The 21,872-nt window shown below is 46.8% G+C and overlaps 1 protein-coding gene across 2 annotated transcripts in view; it reads left to right on the forward strand.

Moving 5' to 3' along the window:
- Nucleotides 1-12,934, forward strand: part of LOC115205329 (FERM and PDZ domain-containing protein 1) — a 33,275-nt gene extending 20,341 nt beyond the window's left edge. The window contains exons 3-17 of one of the 2 annotated variants that reach the window (XM_029771168.1): nucleotides 385-501; nucleotides 851-1,020; nucleotides 1,843-1,945; nucleotides 2,967-3,012; nucleotides 3,098-3,202; nucleotides 3,566-3,661; nucleotides 3,905-4,030; nucleotides 4,146-4,271; nucleotides 4,758-4,891; nucleotides 5,007-5,133; nucleotides 5,496-5,588; nucleotides 5,905-6,087; nucleotides 7,235-7,439; nucleotides 7,640-8,752; nucleotides 8,907-12,934. In XM_029771168.1, the coding sequence (XP_029627028.1) occupies nucleotides 389-501; nucleotides 851-1,020; nucleotides 1,843-1,945; nucleotides 2,967-3,012; nucleotides 3,098-3,202; nucleotides 3,566-3,661; nucleotides 3,905-4,030; nucleotides 4,146-4,271; nucleotides 4,758-4,891; nucleotides 5,007-5,133; nucleotides 5,496-5,588; nucleotides 5,905-6,087; nucleotides 7,235-7,439; nucleotides 7,640-8,752; nucleotides 8,907-11,467 (5,301 nt within the window). In that variant the 5' untranslated portion in view covers nucleotides 385-388 and the 3' untranslated portion in view covers nucleotides 11,468-12,934. The remainder of the gene's footprint in view (nucleotides 1-384; nucleotides 502-850; nucleotides 1,021-1,842; nucleotides 1,946-2,966; nucleotides 3,013-3,097; nucleotides 3,203-3,565; nucleotides 3,662-3,904; nucleotides 4,031-4,145; nucleotides 4,272-4,757; nucleotides 4,892-5,006; nucleotides 5,134-5,495; nucleotides 5,589-5,904; nucleotides 6,088-7,234; nucleotides 7,440-7,639; nucleotides 8,753-8,906) is intronic. The other variant, XM_029771169.1, reaches the window with a different exon arrangement.
- The last annotated feature ends 8,938 nt before the right edge of the window (nucleotides 12,935-21,872 follow it).

Here is a 21,872-nt window from a genome sequence, read left to right on the forward strand (position 1 = left end):
GTGGGGACGACGTCCTCGATGCACTTACTGATGTGGTGTACTCCTCAATGCCATCGGAAGAATCCCGGAACATGTTCCAGTCTGTGATAGCAAAACAGTCCTGTAGTTCAGCATCTAGTTCATCTGACCACTGGGTGAGTGGTTAAGAGTGTTGAGCCAGTAACTGAAAGGTCGCTGGTTCGAATCCCAGAGCTGGGAAGGTGGAGAAATCTGCCATTGAGGAAGGTGGGTGCTGATGATGTAAACTAAGGCAGCCCACTGCAGCTCTCTGATTTAGAGGTGTTGGATTAAATGTGGAACACATAGTTTTCCATTTTATCCTCTCTCTCTCTCTCTCTCTCTCTCTCTCTCTCTCTCTCTCTCTCTCTCTCTCTCTCTCTGTAGCTAAATGGAGGAGAAAGAGAGGAGTAGGAGTCGGTCTCTGTCTCGTAGCCGTAGGGCCACCCGGGTGCAGCAGGTGGTGGGGACGTTGATCAGACGCACCCGCGAATCACTCAGCAGGTACAGTATCAACACATGAGAGGCATATGCGTTCACAGATAGAGAAACACACATTCACAGATAGAGAAACACACATTCACAGACAGAGAAACCTACAGAGATTCGATGTCAAGAGGTTTGCACTCCCACAATAGAATGAAGTGTGTGGACGGGCCACCTGTTAGTCATGCTAGTAAACACGCCAGAAACAGCTGACAGAGATGGAAGGGGATGCCTTTAGCCCTGTGTAGTGAATCTAATTCAATGTTTTACACAAATACTTTATTCACATAGTCTCACACCAGCTGCTCTGCCACTCCCAATAACCCCTGACCTCTAACCCCTATTTAACCCCTGTTTGACCTCTCAGAGAGCGGATCCTTGGGGATGGGAGGTCCAACCGGTCTGGCAGCGTGACCAGTCAGAACTTCCCAGTGAGGCTAACGGTTCAGATCATCAGAGACCCGGTGTTGGACTCCAGCGGTCATGGGTTCTCCCTCTCCAGACAGCACCCTCTGCTGGTCAGGGACGTGGCTACAGGTACGCCGTGCGTGTGTGAGAGAGCGAGAGAGTGAACGCTCTCTCTGAAATGTGGCCACCTGCTTCATCATGCCGCAGTAGACTCGCCCACAGCAAGACAGATTTAGGCACACACAAACACATGCACACACACACACATGTACGCATACGCACACACACCAACCCTCTCCTGGCATTTAGAATGCCAGGCACCGTGCCAGAAAAGCACACCAACCCTCTCCTGGCATTTAGAATGCCAGGCACCGTGCCAGAAAAGCACACCAACCCTCTCCTGGCATTTAGAATGTCAGGCACCGTGCCAGAAAAGCACACCAACCCTCTCCTGGCATTTAGAATGTCAGGCACCGTGCCAGAAAAGCACACCAACCCTCTCCTGGCATTTAGAATGCCAGGCACCGTGCCAGAAAAGCCAGTGAAACAACAGAGCCACCTGCTCATTGTTTTAGATTTGAACACTCTTAATTTAGTTGGACACACACATTAACACACACACACACCTTGCTGAGCTGTGTGTTTCTTTCCTCTCTGTAGAAACGAATGATCAATACCCTGATCAATACCCTGATCAATACCCTGATCAATACCCTGCTGCCTCATGCCCAATAATCACAACTTGCTGCAGAGAGAGAGAGGGGGAGTGAGAGAAAGAGAGAGGGGGGAGACGGAGCGGGAGGGAGAGAGAGAGGCTGGCAGAGAGGCTGGCAGAGAAGCTGGCAATGATCCAGAATAATGTTAACTCTCATATGCCTCCCCAGAGGAGCTACTGTAAGCACATGTGACTGTGTTGAACTATATAACTTTGTGTCCTCTGTGTGTGTGTAGGAGGCCCAGCAGAGGGCATACTGTACCCTGGAGACCAGGTGTTACAGATCAATGACCTGCTGGTGGACCATCTCAGCTATGAACAGCTGCAAGACATCACCATGTAACTAACCTTGTTTTCTCTGTCTTTATTCTGTCTGTTCCTCACTCTGTTTTCTCTCTCCTTATTCCCTCTGTTCTTCACTCTGTTTTCTCTCTCCTTATTCCCTCTGTTCTTCACTCTGTTTTCTCTCCTTATTCCCCCTGTTCTTCACTCTGTTTTCTCTCTCCTTATTCCCCCTGTTCCTCACTCTGTTTTCTCTCTCCTTATTCCCTCTGTTCTTCACTCTGTTTTCTCTCCTTATTCCCCCTGTTCTTCACTCTGTTTTCTCTCTCCTTATTCCCCCTGTTCCTCACTCTGTTTTCTCTCTCCTTATTCCCCCTGTTCCTCACTCTGTTTTCTCTCCTTATTCCCTCTGTTCCTCACTGTTTTCTCTCTCCTTATTCCCTCTGTTCCTCACTCTGTTTTCTCTCTCCTTATTCCCCCTGTTCCTCACTCTGTTATCTCTCTCTTTATTCTCTGTTCCTCACTCTGTTTTCTCTCTCTTTATTCCCTCTGTTCCTCACTCTGTTATCTCTCTCTTTATTCTCTGTTCCTCACTCTGTTTTCTCTCTCCTTATTCCCTCTGTTCCTCACTCTGTTTTCTCTCTCCTTATTCCCTCTGTTCCTCACTCTGTTTTCTCTCTCCTTATTCCCTCTGTTCCTCACTCTGTTTTCTCTCTCTTTATTCCCTCTGTTCCTCACTCTGTTTTCTCTCTCCTTATTCCCTCTGTTCCTCACTCTGTTTTCTCTCTTTATTCCCTCTGTTCCTCACTCTGTTTTCTCTCTCCTTATTCCCTCTGTTCCTCACTCTGTTTCTCAGTCTCTATATGCTCACTAGATTAGAGAGTACAGACAGGTTACTGGGACTAGGACTCCCTTCCAGTTCTGAAAGCATACTTTCATAATGTCTGTGTGATTGTGTATGTGTGTGAGTTTAAGGGTGTGTCAGGTCAAATGCTAAGTCAGTCAGGTCAAATGTCAATGTAATGAAAATGTTTACGTGACCGCTGGACAGACACATCTTGTCTCTGTATTTCTTTAGGGACTTGGAGGACTTTGTCACAATGACAATCCTAAGGAACATGACAGTAAGTGTGTGTGAGTGTGCATGCGTGTGTGTGTGTGTACATCTGTGTGTATGTGATGACATAATGTTGTTTCTCTATGTGTCAGGGTCCTAAGTCGTCCATCATGTCGGCAGAGAAGAGGGCTCGTCTGAGGAGTAACCCGATCAAAGTACGCTTCGCAGAGGAAGTGGTTGTCAACGGTCACACTCAGGTCAGGACCCTCCCTCTCTCTCTCTCTCTCTCTGTCTCTCTCTCTCTCTCTCTCTCTCTGTCTCTCTCTCTCTCTCTCTCTCTCTCTCTCTCTCTCTCTCCCTCTCTGTCTCTCTCTCTCTCTCTCTGTCTCTCTCTCTCTCTCTCTCTCTCTCTGTCTCTCTCTCTCTCTCTCTCTCTCTCTCTCTCTCTCTCTCTCTCTCTCCCTCTCTGTCTCTCTCTCTCTCTCTCTCTCTCTCTCTCTCTTGCTCTCTCCCTCATTCTCTCTCTCTCTCTCTCTCTCTCTCTCTCTCTCTCTCTCTCTCTCTCTCGCTCTCTCTCGCTCTCTCTCTCATTCTCTCACCTCTAGTTTTTTTTCCTGCAGGGGAACTCTCTTCTGTTCCTGCCCAATGTTCTGAAGGTGTATCTGGAGAACGGACAGACCAAGGCCTTCAAGTTTGACACTACCACCACCGTCAAAGTACGGATATAACATGTATTACATTTACCTACAAATATTCTGATTTGATGCCGTAGAATCACTCATGCTTGTAAACCTGTGTCGTCTGCATGACTCGCTACCCCACTAGCGCTAACAGAAGTATTCATTTGTCAGGCAACCTTATGACAGCAACTATGCAAAACGATGCAAAATACGACAACTATGCAAAATACCTTACCGGATGTTAATTGACTGAGATATGCTGTTGTTTTGTTGTTGCAGGACATCGTTCTGACTCTGAAGGACAAGTTGTCTATCCGCTGCATTGAGTACTTTGCTCTGGTGCTGGAACAGCAGTACAGCATCACCAAGCTACTGCTGCTGCACGAGGACGAGTTCATACACAAGGTGAGGAGAACACACACACAGCCGCAACCTCACAGCAGCCTCAACCTGTCTAGCCAGTGCAATCAGTCACTATGAATCTCAGAGTATTCACCTCTATGTGACCTTGTGTCTCCAGGTGGTGCAGAAGAAGGAGAACAGCAGCCATGACTACAGGTGTCTGTTCCGGGTGTGTTTCATTCCCAGAGACCCCCTGGAGCTGCTACAGGAAGACCCCACCGCCTTCGAGTACCTCTTCCTCCAGGTGAGCAGCTAGCCACATCTACCTGTAGGTCTAGACTACCATGTTCAGTGCCTGTAACTAGTCTGCCTGTACTTTCACCTGTACCTATAGCCATGAGAACATGTCTAACTTGCATTCAGGCGAGCAGGGTTTGCTTTAAAATACTAGTGTGCATAGCCGCAGGAAGTAGTGATGCTGAGGGGGCTGCAGCACCCCCTGATAAATCACAATTTAAAAAATGTGTTCATAACAAAAGTGTACAAAAAATATGAAATAAAAATAAGGTTGTGCACTTGGCCTTTAGTAGTAATGTATTAGTGGACTGATAAAGCTGCCTGCAGCGTCGACAAAACATTATCCTCACCCCTAAACATCTTCCCTCGGCGATGGTTGTAGTCACCTTCGGGTGACAGAATCAGGGTTTTCAGGAAGTGATTTATGGTGAAGGAAAGAACACGTCTTCCTTGTGTGTGTCATTCTTTGGTGTGTGTGTGTGTGTGTTGTCAGAGCGTCGGGGACGTTCTACAGGAGAGGTTTGCGGTGGAGATGAAGTGTACCACTGCACTGCGTCTGGCTGCCCTGCACATGCACGAGAGACTGAACAGTATAGGCTCCACCCGGACCTCTATCAGGAGCATCACGTGAGTCTCTCACACACACACACACACACACACACACACACACACACACACACACACACACACACACACACACACACACACACACTCATATTGTCTCCTGTGTGTACTGTGACAGGAAAGAGTTTGGTCTGGACAGCTTCATCTCTCCCACTCTGCTTAGTAACATGAGAGAGAAGGACCTGAGGAAAGCCATCAGCTACCACCTCAAGAAGATCCAGTCACTGCTGGAGCCACAACAGAAGGTATGGAAAGAGGGGGAGAGAGAGAGAGGGGAGAGAGAGGGAGGGAGGGGGAGAGAGAGAGGGAGAGGGGGAGAGAGAGTGGGAGAGGGGGAGAGAGAGAGGGAGAGAAACAGAGTGAGTGAGAGATGATGAGTGTAATACTCTCTCGCTCTCTCCCTCTCGCTCTCTCCCTCTCTCTCTCTCCCTCTCTCTCTCCCTCACTCCCTCACTCCCTCTCCTTCTCTCCCTCTCCTTCTCTCTCGCTCTCCCTCCCTCCCCTCCCTCCCTCCCCTCCCTCCCTCCCTCCCTCTCTCTCTCTCTCTCCCTCCCTCTCTCCCTCCCTCTCTCCCTCCCTCTCTCCCCTCTCTCTCTCCCTCTCCCAGGTGATCCCCGCCACCCAGGCCCGGCTGGCCTACCTCACCCAGCTTGCAGAGCTCATCTCCTACGGGGGCCGCTCCTACACAGCCACCATGATGGTTAGTATGTTTGAAACAACTTACAAACGATAACTATAGCTGTCAATCATTCTCTGACTCTGACCCAATTTAGAGAGCTGTTATTGGCTGGACAGGATTGATCCCGCCCATTCTGGCCTGGTTTCACCATGTCATGATTCAGTATGCATCCGTCTTTCTCCCTTTCACCCCTCTTCTCTCTCTCTCTCTCTCTCTCTACCTCTTTTCCTCTTTACCTCTCCCTCTCTCTCTTCCCTCATGTCTCTCCCCGTCCCCCTTTCTCTTCGGACCTCTGTACCCCTGCCCCTCTGTCTGTCTCCATCCTCCCCCACCCCAGTTGCAGGACCGGGAGGCGCTGGTCAGTCTGTTGGTGGGGGCGCGCTATGGCCTGAGTCAGGTGGTTAACCACAAGCTCAACATGGTGTCCACCCTGGTAGACTTCAGCAGCATCAGTAGAGTGGAGCTGCTCTCTGAGTCAGACAGAGTCAGCCTGCTACGCATCTCCCTGCACGACATCAAGGTAGGATACCATACACACTGTCTATGATAAACACACACACAGATCACACACACACAGATCACACACACACAGATCACACACACACAGGTAGGTAGGTACACTTAGTTCCCACACAAATACAGTGGATGGAAAATACATCATGTATTCTCTTTCCCATCACTCTCTCTATCTCTTTCTCTCTCTCTCTCAATTCAATTTAAGGGCTTTATTGGCTTTGGAAACATATGTTTACATTGCTAAAGCAAGTGAAGTAGATAATAAACGAAAGGGAAATAAACAATAAAAAATGTACAGTAAACATTACACTCAGAAGTTTCAAAAGAATAAAGACATTTAAAATGTCATTATGTATATATACAGTGTTGTAACGATGTACAAATGGTTAAAGTACAAGGGAAAATAAATAAGCATAAATATGGGTTGTATTTACAATGGTGTTTGTTCTTCACTGGTTGCCCTTTTCTTGTGGCAACAGGTCACAAGTATTGCTGCTGTGATGGCACACTGTGGTATTTCACCCAGTAGACATGGGAGTTTATGAAAATCGGGTTTGTTTTTTCAAATTATTTGTGGGTCTGTGTAATCTGAGAGAAATATGTGTCTCTAATATGTTCATACATTTGGCAGGAGGTTAGGAAGTGCAGCTCAGTTTCTACCTCATTTTGTGGGCAGTGTGCACATAGCCTGTCTTCTCTTGAGAGCCAGGTCTGCCTACGGCGGCCTTTCTCAATAGCAAGGCTATGCTCACTGAGTCTGTACATAGTCAAAGCGTTCCTTAAATTTGGGTCAGTCACAGTGGTCAGGTATTCTGCCACTGTGTGCTCTCTGTTTAGGGCTAAATAGCATTCTAGTTTGCTCAGTTTTTTTGTTAATTCTTTCCATATGTGTCAAGTAATTATCTTTATGTTTTCTCATGATTTGGTTGGGTCTAATTGTGTTGCTCTCTCTCTCTCTTTGTCTCGCTCTCTTTCTCGCTCTCTGTCTCTCTCTTTCTCTGTCTCACTTTTTCTCTCTCGCTCTCTCTCGCTCACTCTCTCGCCGTCTCTCTCTCTGTCTCACTTATTCTCTCTCGCCCTCTCTCTCGCTCTCTCTCTCGCTCTCTCTCTCGCTGTCTCTCTCTCTCTCTCTCATCCCCCTCTCTCTCCAGCCTTTTGCCTTACTGATGGACTCTCTGGCAGCCAAAGACCTGGCGTGTCTACTGGGGGGCTACTGCAAGCTCCTGGTGGACCCCAGAGTGTGTGTGTTCCGTCTGGGACGCCCCAAGGTCCGGGTGCACAGGATACCTGCTGAAGAAGGTGTGTGTGAAGGGAAGTTCACCGTTATAGAGGGAGTTTGCTATGAATCGCTGACAAGTGAGCATAAATGTTTAACTATAGTTTTTCATTTTTTGGCATTGATCATACCATTTTTGAGGGTGTTGATACATGGATATCAGCCAGTATGGATAGTTGATACAGATCGAATGTCTTAATTTGAGACTACTAATTATTTACATAGTAAACTATATTATGTAACTGAGAAAAAAATGTGTTTGTTTTTTTGTCATTTCCAGGCTATGTGTCCCGCTGCTGTAGTGACTCCGATGACTCTTCAGATGAGGACTACCCCGCCGAGCCTCCACCAACGCACACCCGCAAACGCCACGCACCCGCCAGCAAAGACAGGGAGGGGTGGAGGAGAGAAAAGGAGGAGCAGAGAGGAGCGGAGGGAAAGAAAGAAAGAGCTGAAAAAGAAGACAAAGACAAACATGAGGTGAAGATCATTGTGACGTCAGAGAAGGACATGGAAGTTGAGGAGGAGGACGGAAGAGAAGATGGAGGAAGCGAGATACATCTAGGAGGTAACGACAATAAAGGACCAGTGGAACAGGACATGGTACTGGATACCAACTGGTACCACACAGACCCGCGGGTCAACAGTAGCTTCTCCAGCCTGTCCAGTGGCTCTTTAAGTGCTGCCCTGGAGGAAAGCGGTGCCACAGCTGCAGCCAGGGGAGAGGACCCAGCCAAGGCCTCCTCTCGCGTGGACGCCCTGCGTGAGGACAGCCCCTCTCGCCGGTCCAAAAAGCCGACTCGGGGGATCACCACCCTGGATGTCCACCATCCGTTCCTCCTGGAGGTCACAGCTCCCTCTCCACAGCGCCAGAGAGAGGGCGCCACCGGCAGCACGGCCTCCGCCCCCGTGCGCCCCACCAACCTGAGTTACCGTAGCAACGATAGCTCGTGTCTTTGCTTCGCCGAGCTTTCCCAAGGCAGCTACCTCCCCAGCCCCCCCGAGGCCACCAGCGACGAGGAGGAGACGGAGGAAGTTGAGGACGACGATGATGAGGAGGAACTGAGACGGCTCTCTAAGATACCCAGTCAGATAGACCTGCGCCTCATCGACAAGATCTGCGCCCGGTCTAACAAAACTGCTTCCAACAACAAGTTAGACATCCCCAGAATCATCCCCAACCTCACCTCCTTCTGTGAAAAGAGGACTGTTTGTAGCTCCGCCCACAAAGGGGAGGAGCGTCTATCAATTCACTCTGGAGATTCCGAGCCTTTCCTCACGCCGTCCCCTAACCCTCCTCCTCCTATTGCTAGGGAAAGTGCTTCGGAGTCAGATGATGAGTTCTTTGATGCCCAGGAGCGGTTCACTCCTCCAGTTCCTTCTGATGGTACAGGTGGGTTGTTGACATGACTTCTTCACTGACAGACTAACTGTTTAAATGTGTTAAAGTGTTATTTCTGACACCCTTTAACACCCCTGTTGCTCTCTCTCACTCTCTCTCACTCTCACTCTCTCACTCTCTCTCTCTCTCTCTCTCTCTCTCACAGAAAACAGTTTGGATGCGGCTGACATTAAGAGGCACAGTAAACGCTGGAGTGGCACAGGGAATGGACTGCCAGTGGTACCAGAGAGGGAGCCTCCCTCACCCCTCAAAAAGAAGCACTCCTCCGCTGACCACAAGAAACAGCAGGAGACCCAACAAGACCCAAAGCCCCACTCAAACCAGGTTTCCACTCAGAGGGTTGATGCCAAGACCAAGCCTCCACCATTGGCCCCCAAGCCCCAGCTACCCATAAAACCTGAACTGGCCCCCAAGCCCCAGATGGGCCCCCAGAGGTCTCCCCAGCGCGGCGGTCCATACTCCCACTGTAACGGAGATGCTGGTGGGGGCCATGCGGGCCTGCTGGAGGTAGACACCATGGAACCAGACACCATGGAGTTTAAATCAGTCACCTCGGGAGCGGGGGGGCCTCCGCTCGCCTCCCCCCTCATCACGGCGGTACGGAAGAGCCAGCAACCCCCTGCTGGTCCACAGGGTGTGGAGAACGGGCCCAAGATAGAGAACAGTTCTAAGCAAGAGAACGGTTCTAAGAACGGGACTCATCACGTGCTTCCTAAGGACTGTGTTCCGGTCACTGCTGACAAGCAGACAGCTGATGTTGAAACTAAAACAAACAGGGTTTCCCTGCTGAAGGGAGAGGTCAGAACAGAGGTTGGTGTGGACCCCCCGAAAAAGCTGCCAAGTTTGTCCCCCATTCCACATTCTGCTTCAGGAGATGAGATCAGGTTGAGCCTGTCCACCCCTCCACCACTCTCTCCCAAACCCTCCCCTCCTTCTCTCCATCCCCTATCAGTCCTCCCCATCCCGGTCTCACCAAATGAGAAAGAGGGGATGTGTCCGCCGAATGGCCTCCACCCCTGGGTTAGTTGCAACGGGAGCAATCAGACTGGGAGGAGGGTCTCTCTGAGTCACGAGAACCTGTCGCCCAAAAATACAGACGCCCCCCTCAGCCTGACCACCTCCCTCACCACCTCCTCTAAAGGGACAGCGGGAGAACCAGAGAGCACAGGAAGGTCAGGGTCAGGTTCAGACCTGAGGGTCAGCTCATCCAGCCTGGGGGGCCGTCTGCCTACCTCAGCCCTGAGAGGGAGGATCCAGGCCCTGCCCTGGTACATGACCCGCTCCCAGGAGATCCTGGGCACCCTGGACCACTCTTCCACCAGCTCCATCAACGGGGATGTCACTTCCGGCTACGGCTCCGGTCTGTCAGTCAGCGGCGCCTCTGAGGTCAGCAAGGTCACTGCCCAGGCAACAGTTGGTGAGACTGCAGGGGGAAAAGGGAAGAAGGAAGGGGTGGAGGATGGAGCTGAGGTTGTCATAGCAACCATCAAAGAGTTCCAGGAAGTGACTCCGCGTGCGAAGGAGGCCAACGGGACGAGCGGGTCGCACCCCAACCTGACCCTGAGAGAAAACAGCGCACACGTCTCAGAACCCTACAGATTCCTGGGGTCCTGCAAGTCGGAGCAGCCTCAGTCCAGGCCCCACTCAGAGGTGGGGTTAGGGGGCGGTTCAGGCCCGCCCCTAGAGGGGGACTCTCTGGAGCACACCCCTCCCCCTGCCCACCGTGAGGCCTGCGGCTGCCGCACCGTCTATGCCAACTGCTTCAGCGGTGACGTGGAGGACGGCTGCGGCTTCGACGAGGAGCTCACCATCTACGAGTTCTCCAAACGCACGCGCCCCAAACCAGCCCATTCTACACCCCTGGCCTCCCCCACCTCCCCCATCCCCTCCCCAAACATCCTGTCCCTGCTGAGAGACACCCCTCGACCCCTCTCTACCCTCTCCACCACCTCCTCAGAGCTCAGCCCACTCCTGTCCCGCCCTGTCTCCCCCACGCCCCCCATCGGCTCCCTGCGTTCCCTCACCAACAAGCACTACGTGGGGCTGAAAGGGGGCTTCGTCTCCCTGAGACAGGACATCAATCAGCTCCTACTGATCCTGGATGGGCCACCACCATCATCAGAACCCTCCAAAACAGATCAGGATGAGGGTGGAGAAGGGGGACCCAACCCAACCCAAGGGGACGGTCCAACCGCGTGCTGTGGAGGTGCAAGTCCTCCGCCCATGACGGAGCCTGAGAGGAATTTACTCCAGGCGGAGGCACGGCGGTTGGCAACAGGGTGCCAACGTGCCACGCGTGTGGGCTGGGCTCCAGAGGAGGCGCTTCGTTCCTTATCCAACAGTTTCAGTGCCCTGGTGCAGCTCTCCGCAGCCTGCCTGAGAACACACCCCTGTCCTGGATGTGACGTCTGCCGCAACGGGGGTCAGATCCAGAGCACTGATGATGATGGGGGCCAGAAGGAGGCTCTGGACAAGCTGAAGGAGATCGTAGGGCTGTACAGGGAGTTTGTTGGGGCTGTGGAGACTGCTGGAGCCGGGGCCGGGTCTGGCGGTGGGATGGGGTCTGGAGATGGACAGGGAGAGGGCGAGGGGGTGAGGCTACTGGCCAAACGGTGCACGGTGCTCATCTCTTCCGTCTTTGCGCTAACACAGCTATTCAGGACGCACTCGCCGGACACGCCGGGTCACACACCTCTCAACTTTTGAACTCCTTCTCGCTACCAGAACTAAGGTGATACAGTACACACACACACACACACACACACACACACACACACACACACACACACACACACACACACACACACACACACACACACACACACACACACACACACATCCCTAAATGATGAAAATAACCTCTTCCACTGACTGCCATTACTGCTAGGTCTCCCGATGGACTCATCTGGACTATGCATTTGTACATAGGTATTTTATAACTAACTATCTATCTTCTTATTGTATACTGTATGTATGAATTATGTATGTACGTATTTATGTATGTATTAATTTCTATGACTGTTTGCGCCATGGTCCTTGCTGGTGTAAGACCCTATTGATGTTGTAGTTTATTCTATCTCCCCCCACCTTCCGTTCCTCCTCTGGGCTAGTGTCTGCTTTAGCTGCTTTAATGATTTCTTCGAATCCAGTTAAAGGTGCAATCTGTAACTTTGATTTTTCTATTGGGAACTCTAGGAAAAAGTACAACGAGCATGTTATGCCAAATAGTAAAACACAACACAAACTTTTACATTCGCGAAGACCCACCCCTTCCGTTTACATCAAATCAGCACTATTGACCATAAAATAAATCAACAGATTGCACCTTTAAGAAGAGAAATGAACCATGTGAAAGCTATTTATTTCTGTTCCATTTCTGGCTCCTGACTGACTACTTGTGTGCGAATGCTTGAATGGAGAAAACACTCAATAACCCAAACGCTTATATGCAGTAATTATACAGTATATCAACTTTGAATCCAAAGGATACATATATTTTTCTGGGGTGCATTGCGTGGGTGTGGGAATAGTGGAAAGGATATTAATTTGGTATTTTGTAAAAAGGTTTTGACAAGGCACAAGGAAGGCTGACTGTTAAAACATATGTAGCAACGATCCAAAGGCATTTAACACTGAGCCACAATTTTTACTATTTTACTACTTGCCCATGTTTAGCTCTGCAGACGGGCGGACTGACTGATTCGGTTTGTACCAGACCTGTAGATAGATATACATCTATGTTTGTGTTAGTTTGAGTCTATCTGTCCTTCCTTGGTTTATGGCTATGCAAACATAACCACTACTTCCCTGTTCTCCCAAATATCATTCTCTGTTACAATTGTGTTACATTAAAGACAAGAATACCTGCATATGTTTTATAGTCTTTGTGACTGGAAATATAGAGCGCTTCCGTGTATTATACTGGAGTGTCTGGACTATGATCACGGGTATGTTCAGGATTGCAATGTTCTGCAACGTTGCACGTAATCGGATGCAACATATCTCAGCAGTTGCTTCCAACCTGCTGTGTTGTGGGTAAAATGCAGAGCTGTTCTGTGACTGGAAACTGTTTACAACTCACTGATCCTGGACAGAGCCCCAGTCAAGATTCTGTAAACATATTCAATCTGAACTTGGACTAAATAAATGGGTGTTTTGCCTTTCGTTTGATGAGACACACAGCTATTTGATTGACGCTATCATTCTCCTCCTTTTTGTTCAAGCTAAACACAGATTTGCCTGTAGCATCAGATTCAAACAAGTTCCAAGACATTTGTAATAAGTATTTAAGATTATCGACACTACAGTTGAAGTCAGAAGTTTACATACACTTAGGTTGGAGTCATTAAAACTCGTTTTTCAACCACTCCACACATGTCTTGTTAACAAACTATAGTTTTGGCAAGTCGGTTAGGACATCTACTTTGTGCATGACACAAGTAATTTTTCCAACAACTGTTTACAGACAGATTATTTCACTTATAATTCTCTGTATCACAATTCCAGTGGGTCAGAAGTTTACATACACTAAGTTGACTGTGCCTTTAAACAGCTTGGAAAATTCCAGAAAAGTATGTAATGGCATTAGAACCTTCTGATGGGCTAAATGACATAATTTGAGTCAATTGGAAGTGTACCTGTGGATGTATTTCAAGGCCTACCTTCAAACTCAGTGCCTCTTTGCTTGACATCATGGGAAAATGAAAAGAAATCAGCCAAGATCTCAGAAAAAAAATTGGAGACCTCCACAAGTCTGGTTCATCCTTGGGAGCAATTTTCAAATACCTGAAGGTACCACTTTTATCTGTACAAACAATAGTGCACAAGTATAAACACCATGGGACCACGCAGCCGTCATACCGCTCAGGAAGGAGACACGTTCTGTCTCCTAGAGATTAACGTACTTTGGTGCGAAAAGTGCAAATCAATCCCAGAAAAAAAGCAAAGGACCTTGTGCAGATGCTGGAGGAAACAGGTACAACAGTATCTATATCCACAGTAAAGTGAGTCCTATATCAACATAACCTGAAAGGCCGCTCAGCAAGGAAGAAGCCACTGCTCCAAACCCGTCATAAAAAAGACAGACTACGGTTTGCAACTGCACACGGGGAGGCTAGCAAGCCAAAGAACACCATCCCAACTGTGAAGCACGGGGGTGGCAGCATCATGTTGTGGGGGTGCTTTGCTGCAGGAGGGACTGGTGCACTTCACAAAATAGATGGCGTCAAGAGGAAGGAAAATTATGTGGATATATTGAAGCAACATCTCAAGACATCATTCAGGAAGTTAAAGCTTGGTCGCAAATGGGTCTTCAAAATGGACAATGTCACCAAGCATACTTCCAAAGTTGTGACAAAATGGCTTGTGGACAACAAAGTCAAGGTATTGGAGTGGCCATCACAAAGCCCTGACTTCAATCTCATAGAAAATTTGTGGGCAGAACTGAAAAAGCGTGTGCTAAAAGAAGGCCTACAAACCTGACTCAGTTACACCAGCTCTGTCAGGAGGAATGGGCCAAAATTCCCCCAATTTATTGTGGGAAGCTTGTGGAAGGCTACCTGAAACGTTTGACCCAAGTTAAACAATTTAAAGGCAATGCTACCAAATACTAATTGAGTGTATGTGAACATCTGACCCACTGAGAATGTGATGAAATAAATAAAAGCTGAAATAAATAATTCTCTACTATTATTCTGACACTTCACATAAAGTGGTTATCCTAACTGACCTAAAACAGGGAATTTTTACTAGGATTAAATGTAGGAGTTTAAATGTATTTGGTTAAGGTGTATGTAAACTTCCGACTTCAACTGTATATGTAATGGTATTATCGCCAACCGAATCAGATTGAGTCAATCTCTTTTTAGCACTATATCACTCCTTATACTCCCTTGGCGTTTTTCCTATTTTGTTGCATTACAGCCTGTAATTTAAATGGATTTTTATTTGGATTTCATGTAATGGACATACACAAAATAGTCCAAATTGGTGAAGTGAAATAAAAAAAAATAGCCCCTAAATAAGATCTGGTGCAACCAATTACCTTCGGATGTCACATAATTAGTTAAATAAAGTTCACCTGTGTGCAATCTAAGTGTCACATGATCTCAGTATATATACAAACCTGTTCTGAAAGGCCCCAGAGTCTGCAACACTACTAAGCAAGGGACACCACCAAGCAAGCGACACCACGAAGACCAAGGAGCTCTCCAAACAGGTCAGGGACAAAGTTGTGGAGAAGTAGAGATCAGGGTTAGGTTATAAAACAATATCTGAAACTTTGAACATCCCACAGAGCACCATTAAATCCATTATTATAAAATGGAAAGAGTATGGCACCACAACAAACCTGCCAAGAGAGGGCCTCCCACCAAAACTCACGGACCAGGCAAGGAGGGCATTAATCAGATAGGCAACAAAGAGACCAAAGATAACCCTGAAGGAGCTGCTAAGCTCCACAGTGGAGATTGGAGTATCTGTCCATAGGACCACTTTAAGCCGTACACTCCACAGAGCTGGGCTTTACGGAAAGTGACCAGAAAAAAGCCATTGCTTAAAGAAGAAAATAAGCAAACACGTATTGGTGTTCGCCAAAAGGCATGTGGGAGACTCCCCAAACATATGGAAGAAGGTACTCTGGTCAGATGAGACTAATATTGAGCTTTTTGGCCATCAAGGAAAACGCTATGTCTGGCGCAAAGCCAACACCTCTCATCACCCCGAGAACAACATCCCCACAGTGAAGCATGGTGGTGGCAGCATCATGCTGTGGGGATGTTTTTCATCGGCAGGGACTGGGAAACTGGACAGAATTGAAGGAATGATGGATGGTGCTAAATACAGGGTAATTCTTGAGGGAAACCTGTTTCAGTCTTCCAGAGATTTGAGACTGGGGCGGAGGTTCACCTTTCAGCAGGACAATGACCCTAAGCATACTGCTAAAGAAACACTTGAGTCATTTAAGGGGAAACAATTAAATGTCTTGGAATGGCCTAGTCAAAGCCCAGACCTCAATCCAATTGAGAATCTGTAGTATGACTTAAAGATTGCTGTGCACCAGTGGAACCCATCCAACTTGAAGGAGCTGGGGCAGTTTTGTCTTGAAGAATGGGCAAAAATCACAGTAGCTGGGTGTGCCAAGCTTATAGAGACATACCCCAAGAGACTTGCAGCTGTAATTGCTGCAAAAGGTGGCTCTACAAAGTATTGACTTGGGGGGGGAATAGTTATGCATGCTCAAGATTTCAGTTTTTTGGTCTTATTTGTTTCACAATAAAACATATTTTGTATCTTCAAAGTGCTAGGCATGTTGTGTAAATCAATAACACAAACCCCCCCAAAAATCAATTTTAATTCCAGGTTGTAAGGCAACAAAATAGGACAAATGCCAAGGGGGTGAATACTTTCACGATACACTATAACTATCTGGATGGTTTGGCTCAGCTTGGTTTATCCAAAGTGCTGCCCACCAATTGGCTCATCGACATCTGATGCCACCTGTTAATCTCCCTCAGTTAAATCCATTAGATCTGGAGGGACTTCAATATTGTACCTATGACAAAAAATGGGATAGAAACTGATTCTAAACACTGCGCAGTCATTTATTGATTTAACATGTTTAAATAGATAACAGAAAAAAGGCATGTAAGATCTAACTGCTGTCTCTGGAAAAGGGCAGACCAGGTTGGAAAGGGAGGTGCATCTACTATTTCATGGGAATACACTCTACAGAGAAACTAGTCTCTTTAGAGAAACTTCCCTGAAGCCATATCTGTCTTTGATGTCATTAAACGTTTACATTTATCCAGAAGGACTTATAGTAGTGAGTTCATACTGGTCTCACGTGGAAATCAAACTCACAACACTGGCATTGCAAGCGCCGTGCTCTACCAACTGAGCAGGAAACTTCATGGAAGAACAATCAATTATGGATATTTTCTTTTCATGCCATTCATCATTAACGTTGATCTTAATTAAAGTATTGTTTGAAAACAAATGTGATGTGATGTCATATTTTGGGCTGTTTTGGCCACTAGCCCATTCTCTATCCTGGTAGTTTGTGATAAGACACTATGGAACAATGTAAAACCACAAACACAACAAGCTGTTTGACCGCTCTGGGCAGCAGCCATTTCTCAAATATTCAGTTGGGATCTGCATCTGTATAATAAGCCTATTAATTGGCCCTGTTCACCATGACTTAGGAACAGAAATGTTGACCTGACATTGAACCCAGGGGTAAATATTTGTAGCAGTACTTGTGAACAGGGGTAAATATTTGTAGCAGTACTTGTGAACAGGGCTTGTCACAATACTGGGCTTCCTTCCATCATCCCTTTAACATGAGTCATCACTTACCCAGAATGACTGTGTAAGCAAAAACAATATAGTGGAAACTAAGCAAGCTAATGAAAATCCACCTCTGAATATGTGTAAAAGTCACACTGCACTTTCCTACTTAGTTCTGATTAGTGAACACCCATAGAAAGACAAAAGGCCTTTCAGTAGCAATCTACAGGGGGAAGCCCTAGCTGAACTGCCTGGGGCACGCCTGTGCCTTCTGCCCGGTCCATCTCTCTCTCCAGACCAAAGTCCCCATGTCACATTGCCCTTAATCTGATCGTTATCTTCCAACGTCTGACTTCTTAACCCAGCAGTCAGATCCAGGCCCTCACATAGCCATACTAACCAGCCCTGTGGCTTGGCTTGACGGTTGTCCTCATTTCCCCAGTCGCAGGCTGTACCAGTAAGATTGTTCGGTTGGTGTTACCGTTTCGGGTGAAGGCTAATGTCTTGTGGACAGATTCTGCATGTAAATGGAAGTGACATACTGTCGCGAGAATTTTACTTCTGGGTAGTGGAGATTAGGGGAATGGCAAAATGTTTCTTGCCCTGAAATTGCCATAATACAATAGCATGTAGACATACCCTTTATTGTGTTGATTATTAAAGTTATGGTTTGTAAGCTTATATGGACATACAATGAAAGTGTGCTTTGAGTAGTATGCATGGCAAAATTTCCTGTGTGGTTTGTCAATAGGGATTAGCTGGTCGTTTCGGTAAGAACAAGGTGAACAGTAACAGTGAGTAATGACAACCGAAAATGGAAGATCTGAAGCGTCATGTTCACGATGAAAATGTTGACTCACTCACACCCAAATGATGACACACATACACAACGGTTTAAGAAGCATTTCTATAAAACATATGGGTGTCTTCTTATAAAAAATCTACACTTCTACAAATCTATACTAAATTGTTAATTACACTACATGACCAAAAGTATGTGGACACCTACTTGTCGACCATCTCATTCCAAAATCATGGGCATTATGGAGTTGGTCCCCACTTTGCTGCTATAACAGCCTCCACTCTTCTGGGAATGCTTTCCACTAGATGTTGGAACATTGCTGAAGGGACTTGCTTCTATTCAGCCACAAGAGCATCAGTGAGGTCGGGCACTGGTGTTGGGCGATTAGGCCTGACTCGTAGTTGGTGTTCCAATTCATCCCAAAGGTGTTCGATGGGGTTGAGTTCAGGGCTTTGTGCAGGCCAGTCAGGTTCTTCCACACCATTCTCAACAAACCATTTCTGTATGAACCTCACTTTGTGTACGGGGGCACTGCCAGATGGTAAAGCGTGATTCATCACTCCAGAGAACGTGTTTCCACTGCTCCAGAGTCCAACAGTGGCAAGCTTTACACCACTCCAGCCGACACTTGGCATTGCGCATGGTAATCTTAGGCTTGTGTGCGGCTAATCAGCCATGGAAACCCATTTCATGAAAATCTCTGACGAATAGTTATTGTGCTGACATTGCTTCCAGAGGCAGTTTGGAACTCGGTAGTGAGGACAGACAATTTTTATGCGCTACGTGCTTCGGCACTCGCCGGTCCCGTTCTGTGAGTTTGTGTGGCCTACCACTTCGCTGCTGAGCAGTTGTTGCTCCTAGACATTTCCACTTCACAATAACAGCACTTACAGTTGACCAGGGCAGCTCTAGCAGGGCAGAAATATGACGAACTGACTTGCTGGAACGGTGGCATCCTATGACGGTGCCACGTTGAAATTCATTGAGCTCTTCAGTTAGGCAATTCTACTGCTAATGGTTGTCTATGGAGATTGCATGGCTGTGTGCTTGATTTCATACACCTATCAGCTATGCGTGGCTAAAATAGCCAAGTCCTCTAATTTGAAAGGATATCCACATACTTTTGTATACAGTGCCTTCAGAAAGTATTCATACCACTTGACTTATTCCACAGTTTGTTGCATTACAGCCTGAATTCAAAATGGATTAAATAATGTTTTTTCCTCACCCATCTACACACAATTCCCCATAATGACAAATTAAAAACATGTTTTTTGGACATTTCTGCAAATTGATTGAAAATTAAATACAGAAATATCTCATTTACATAAGTATTCACACCCCTGAGTCAATACATGGGAGAATCACCTTTGGCAGTCATTACAGCTGAGTCTTTCTGGGTAAGTTTCTATGGGCTTTGCACACCTGGACTGTACACTACTTTGAGAACACTGATGTGATGATTTACGTCATCGACAGTGCAGAAAAAGATTTGTATATCTATTTGCATGATTATTTTCTAAATTCTTCAAGCTCTGTCAAATTGGTTTATTAATCATTGCTAGATAACCATTTTAAAGTCTTGCCATAGATTTTCGAGCAGGTTTAAGTTAAAACTGTAACTCGGCCAACATTCACTGTCTTCTTGGTAAGCAAATCCAGTGTAGATTTGGCCATGTATTTTAGGTTATTGTCCTGCTGAAAGGTGAATTAATCTCCCAGTGTCTGGTGGAAAGCAGACTGAACCATGTTTTCCTCTAGGATTTTGCCTGTGCTTAGCTCCATTCTGTTTATTTTTATCCTGAAAATCCCAGTCCTGAACGATTGCAAGCATAACCATAACATGATGCAGCCACCACTATGCTTGAAAATGTGGAGAATGGTACTCAGTAATAATGTGTTGCATTGGATTTGCCCCAAACATAACACTTTGTATTCAGGACAAAAAGATCATTGCTTTGCCACATTTTTTAAAGAATTACTTTAGTGCCTTGCTGCAAACAGGATGGCTGTTTTGGAATATTTGTATTCTGTACAGGCTTCCTTCTTTTCACTCTGTCAATTAGGTTAGTATTGTGGAGTAATTACAATGTTGTTCCATACTCAGTTTTCTCCTATCACAGCCAATAAACTCTGTAACTGTTTTAAAGTCAACATTGGCCTAATGGTGAAATTCCTGAGCAGTTTCTTTCCTCTTTGGCAACTGAGTTAGGAAGGACGCCAATATCTATTAAACAGCCATCACTAGCACATTAGAGGCAGATGCCTATAGGCATAGACTAGAAATCACTGGCCACTTTAAGGAATGGAACACTAGTCACTTTAATAATGTACATATATGTACATATCTGGTATTACTCATCTCATATGTATATACTGTATTCTATACTATTCTACGGTATCTTAGTCACTTAATAATGTTTACATATCTTGCATTTCCCATCTCATATGTAAACAAACAAAAGAAAAGTCCTCTCACTGTCAACTGCGTTTATTTTCAGAAAACTTAACGTGTAAATATTTGTATGAACATAACAAGATTCAACAACTGAGACATAAACTGAACAAGTTCCACAGACATGTGACTAACAGAAATGGAATAATGTGTCCCTGAACAAAGGGTGGGGGGGGTCAAAATCAAAAATAACAGTCAGTATCTGGTGTGGCCACCAGCTGTATTAAGTACTGCAGTGCATCTCCTCCTCATGGACTGCACCAGATTTGCCTGCTCTTGCTGTGAGATGTTACCCCACTCTTCCACCAAGGCAAGTTCACCCTCCGATCCAACAGGTCCCAGACGTGCTCAATGGGATTGAGATCCGGGCTCTTCGCTGGCCACGGCAGAACAGTGACATTCCTGTCTTGCAGGAAATCACGCACAGAACAAGCAGTATGGCTGGTGGCATTGTCATGCTGGAGGGTCATGTCAGGATGAGCCTGCAGGAAGGGTACCACATGAGGGAGGAGGATGTCTTCCATGTAACACAGCGTTGAGATTGCCTGCAATGACAACAAGCTCAGTCCGATGATGCTGTGACACACCGCCCCAGACCATGACGGACCCTCCACCTCCAAATCGATCCCGCTCCAGAGTACAGGCCTCGGTGTAACGCTCATTCCTTCAACGATAAATGTGAATCCGACCATCACCCCTGGTGAGACAAAACCGCGACTTGTTAGTGAAGAGCACTTTTTGCCAGTCCTGTCTGGTCCAGCGACGGTGGGTTTGTGCCCATAAGCGACGTTGTTGCCGGTGATGTCTGGTGAAGACCTGCCTTACAACAGGCCTACAAGTCCTCAGTCCAGCCTCTCTCAGCCTATTGCGGGTAGTCTGAGCACTGATGGAGGGATTGTGCGTTCCTGGTGTAACTCGGGCAGTTGTTGTTGCCATTCTGTACCTGTCCCGCAGGTGTGATGTTCCTGTGCAGGTGTTGTACACGTGGTCTGCCGCTGTGAGGACAATCAGCTGTCCGTCCTGTCTCCCTGTAGTGCTGTCTTAGGTGTCTCACAGTACGGAGATTGCAATTTATTGCCCTGGCCACACCTGCAGTCCTCATGCCTCATTGCAGTATGCCTAAGGCACGTTCACGCAGACGAACAGGGATCCTGGGAATCTTTCTTTTGGTGTTTTTCAGTCAGTAGAAAGGCCTCTTTAGTGTCCTAAGTTTTTATAACCTTGACCTTAATTGCCAACCGTCAGTAAGCTGTTAGTGTCTTAACGACCGTTCCACAGGTACATGTTCATTAATTGTTTATGGTTCATTGAACAAGCATGGGAAACAGTGTTTGAACCCTTTACAATGAAGATCTGTGAAGTTATTTGGATTTTTACAAATTATCTTTTAAAGACAGTGTCCTGAAAAAGGGACGTTTCTTTCTTTGCTGAGTTTATATACTGTATTCTATGGTATCTCATTCACTTAATGTTTACATATCTTGCATTACTCATCTCATATGTATATACTGCATTTACAAGCCTTCGCTACATTCGCATTAACATCTGCTAACCATGTGTATGTG

Source organism: Salmo trutta, chromosome 13, assembly GCF_901001165.1.
Source record: "Salmo trutta chromosome 13, fSalTru1.1, whole genome shotgun sequence".
Classification (NCBI taxonomy): domain Eukaryota; kingdom Metazoa; phylum Chordata; class Actinopteri; order Salmoniformes; family Salmonidae; genus Salmo; species Salmo trutta.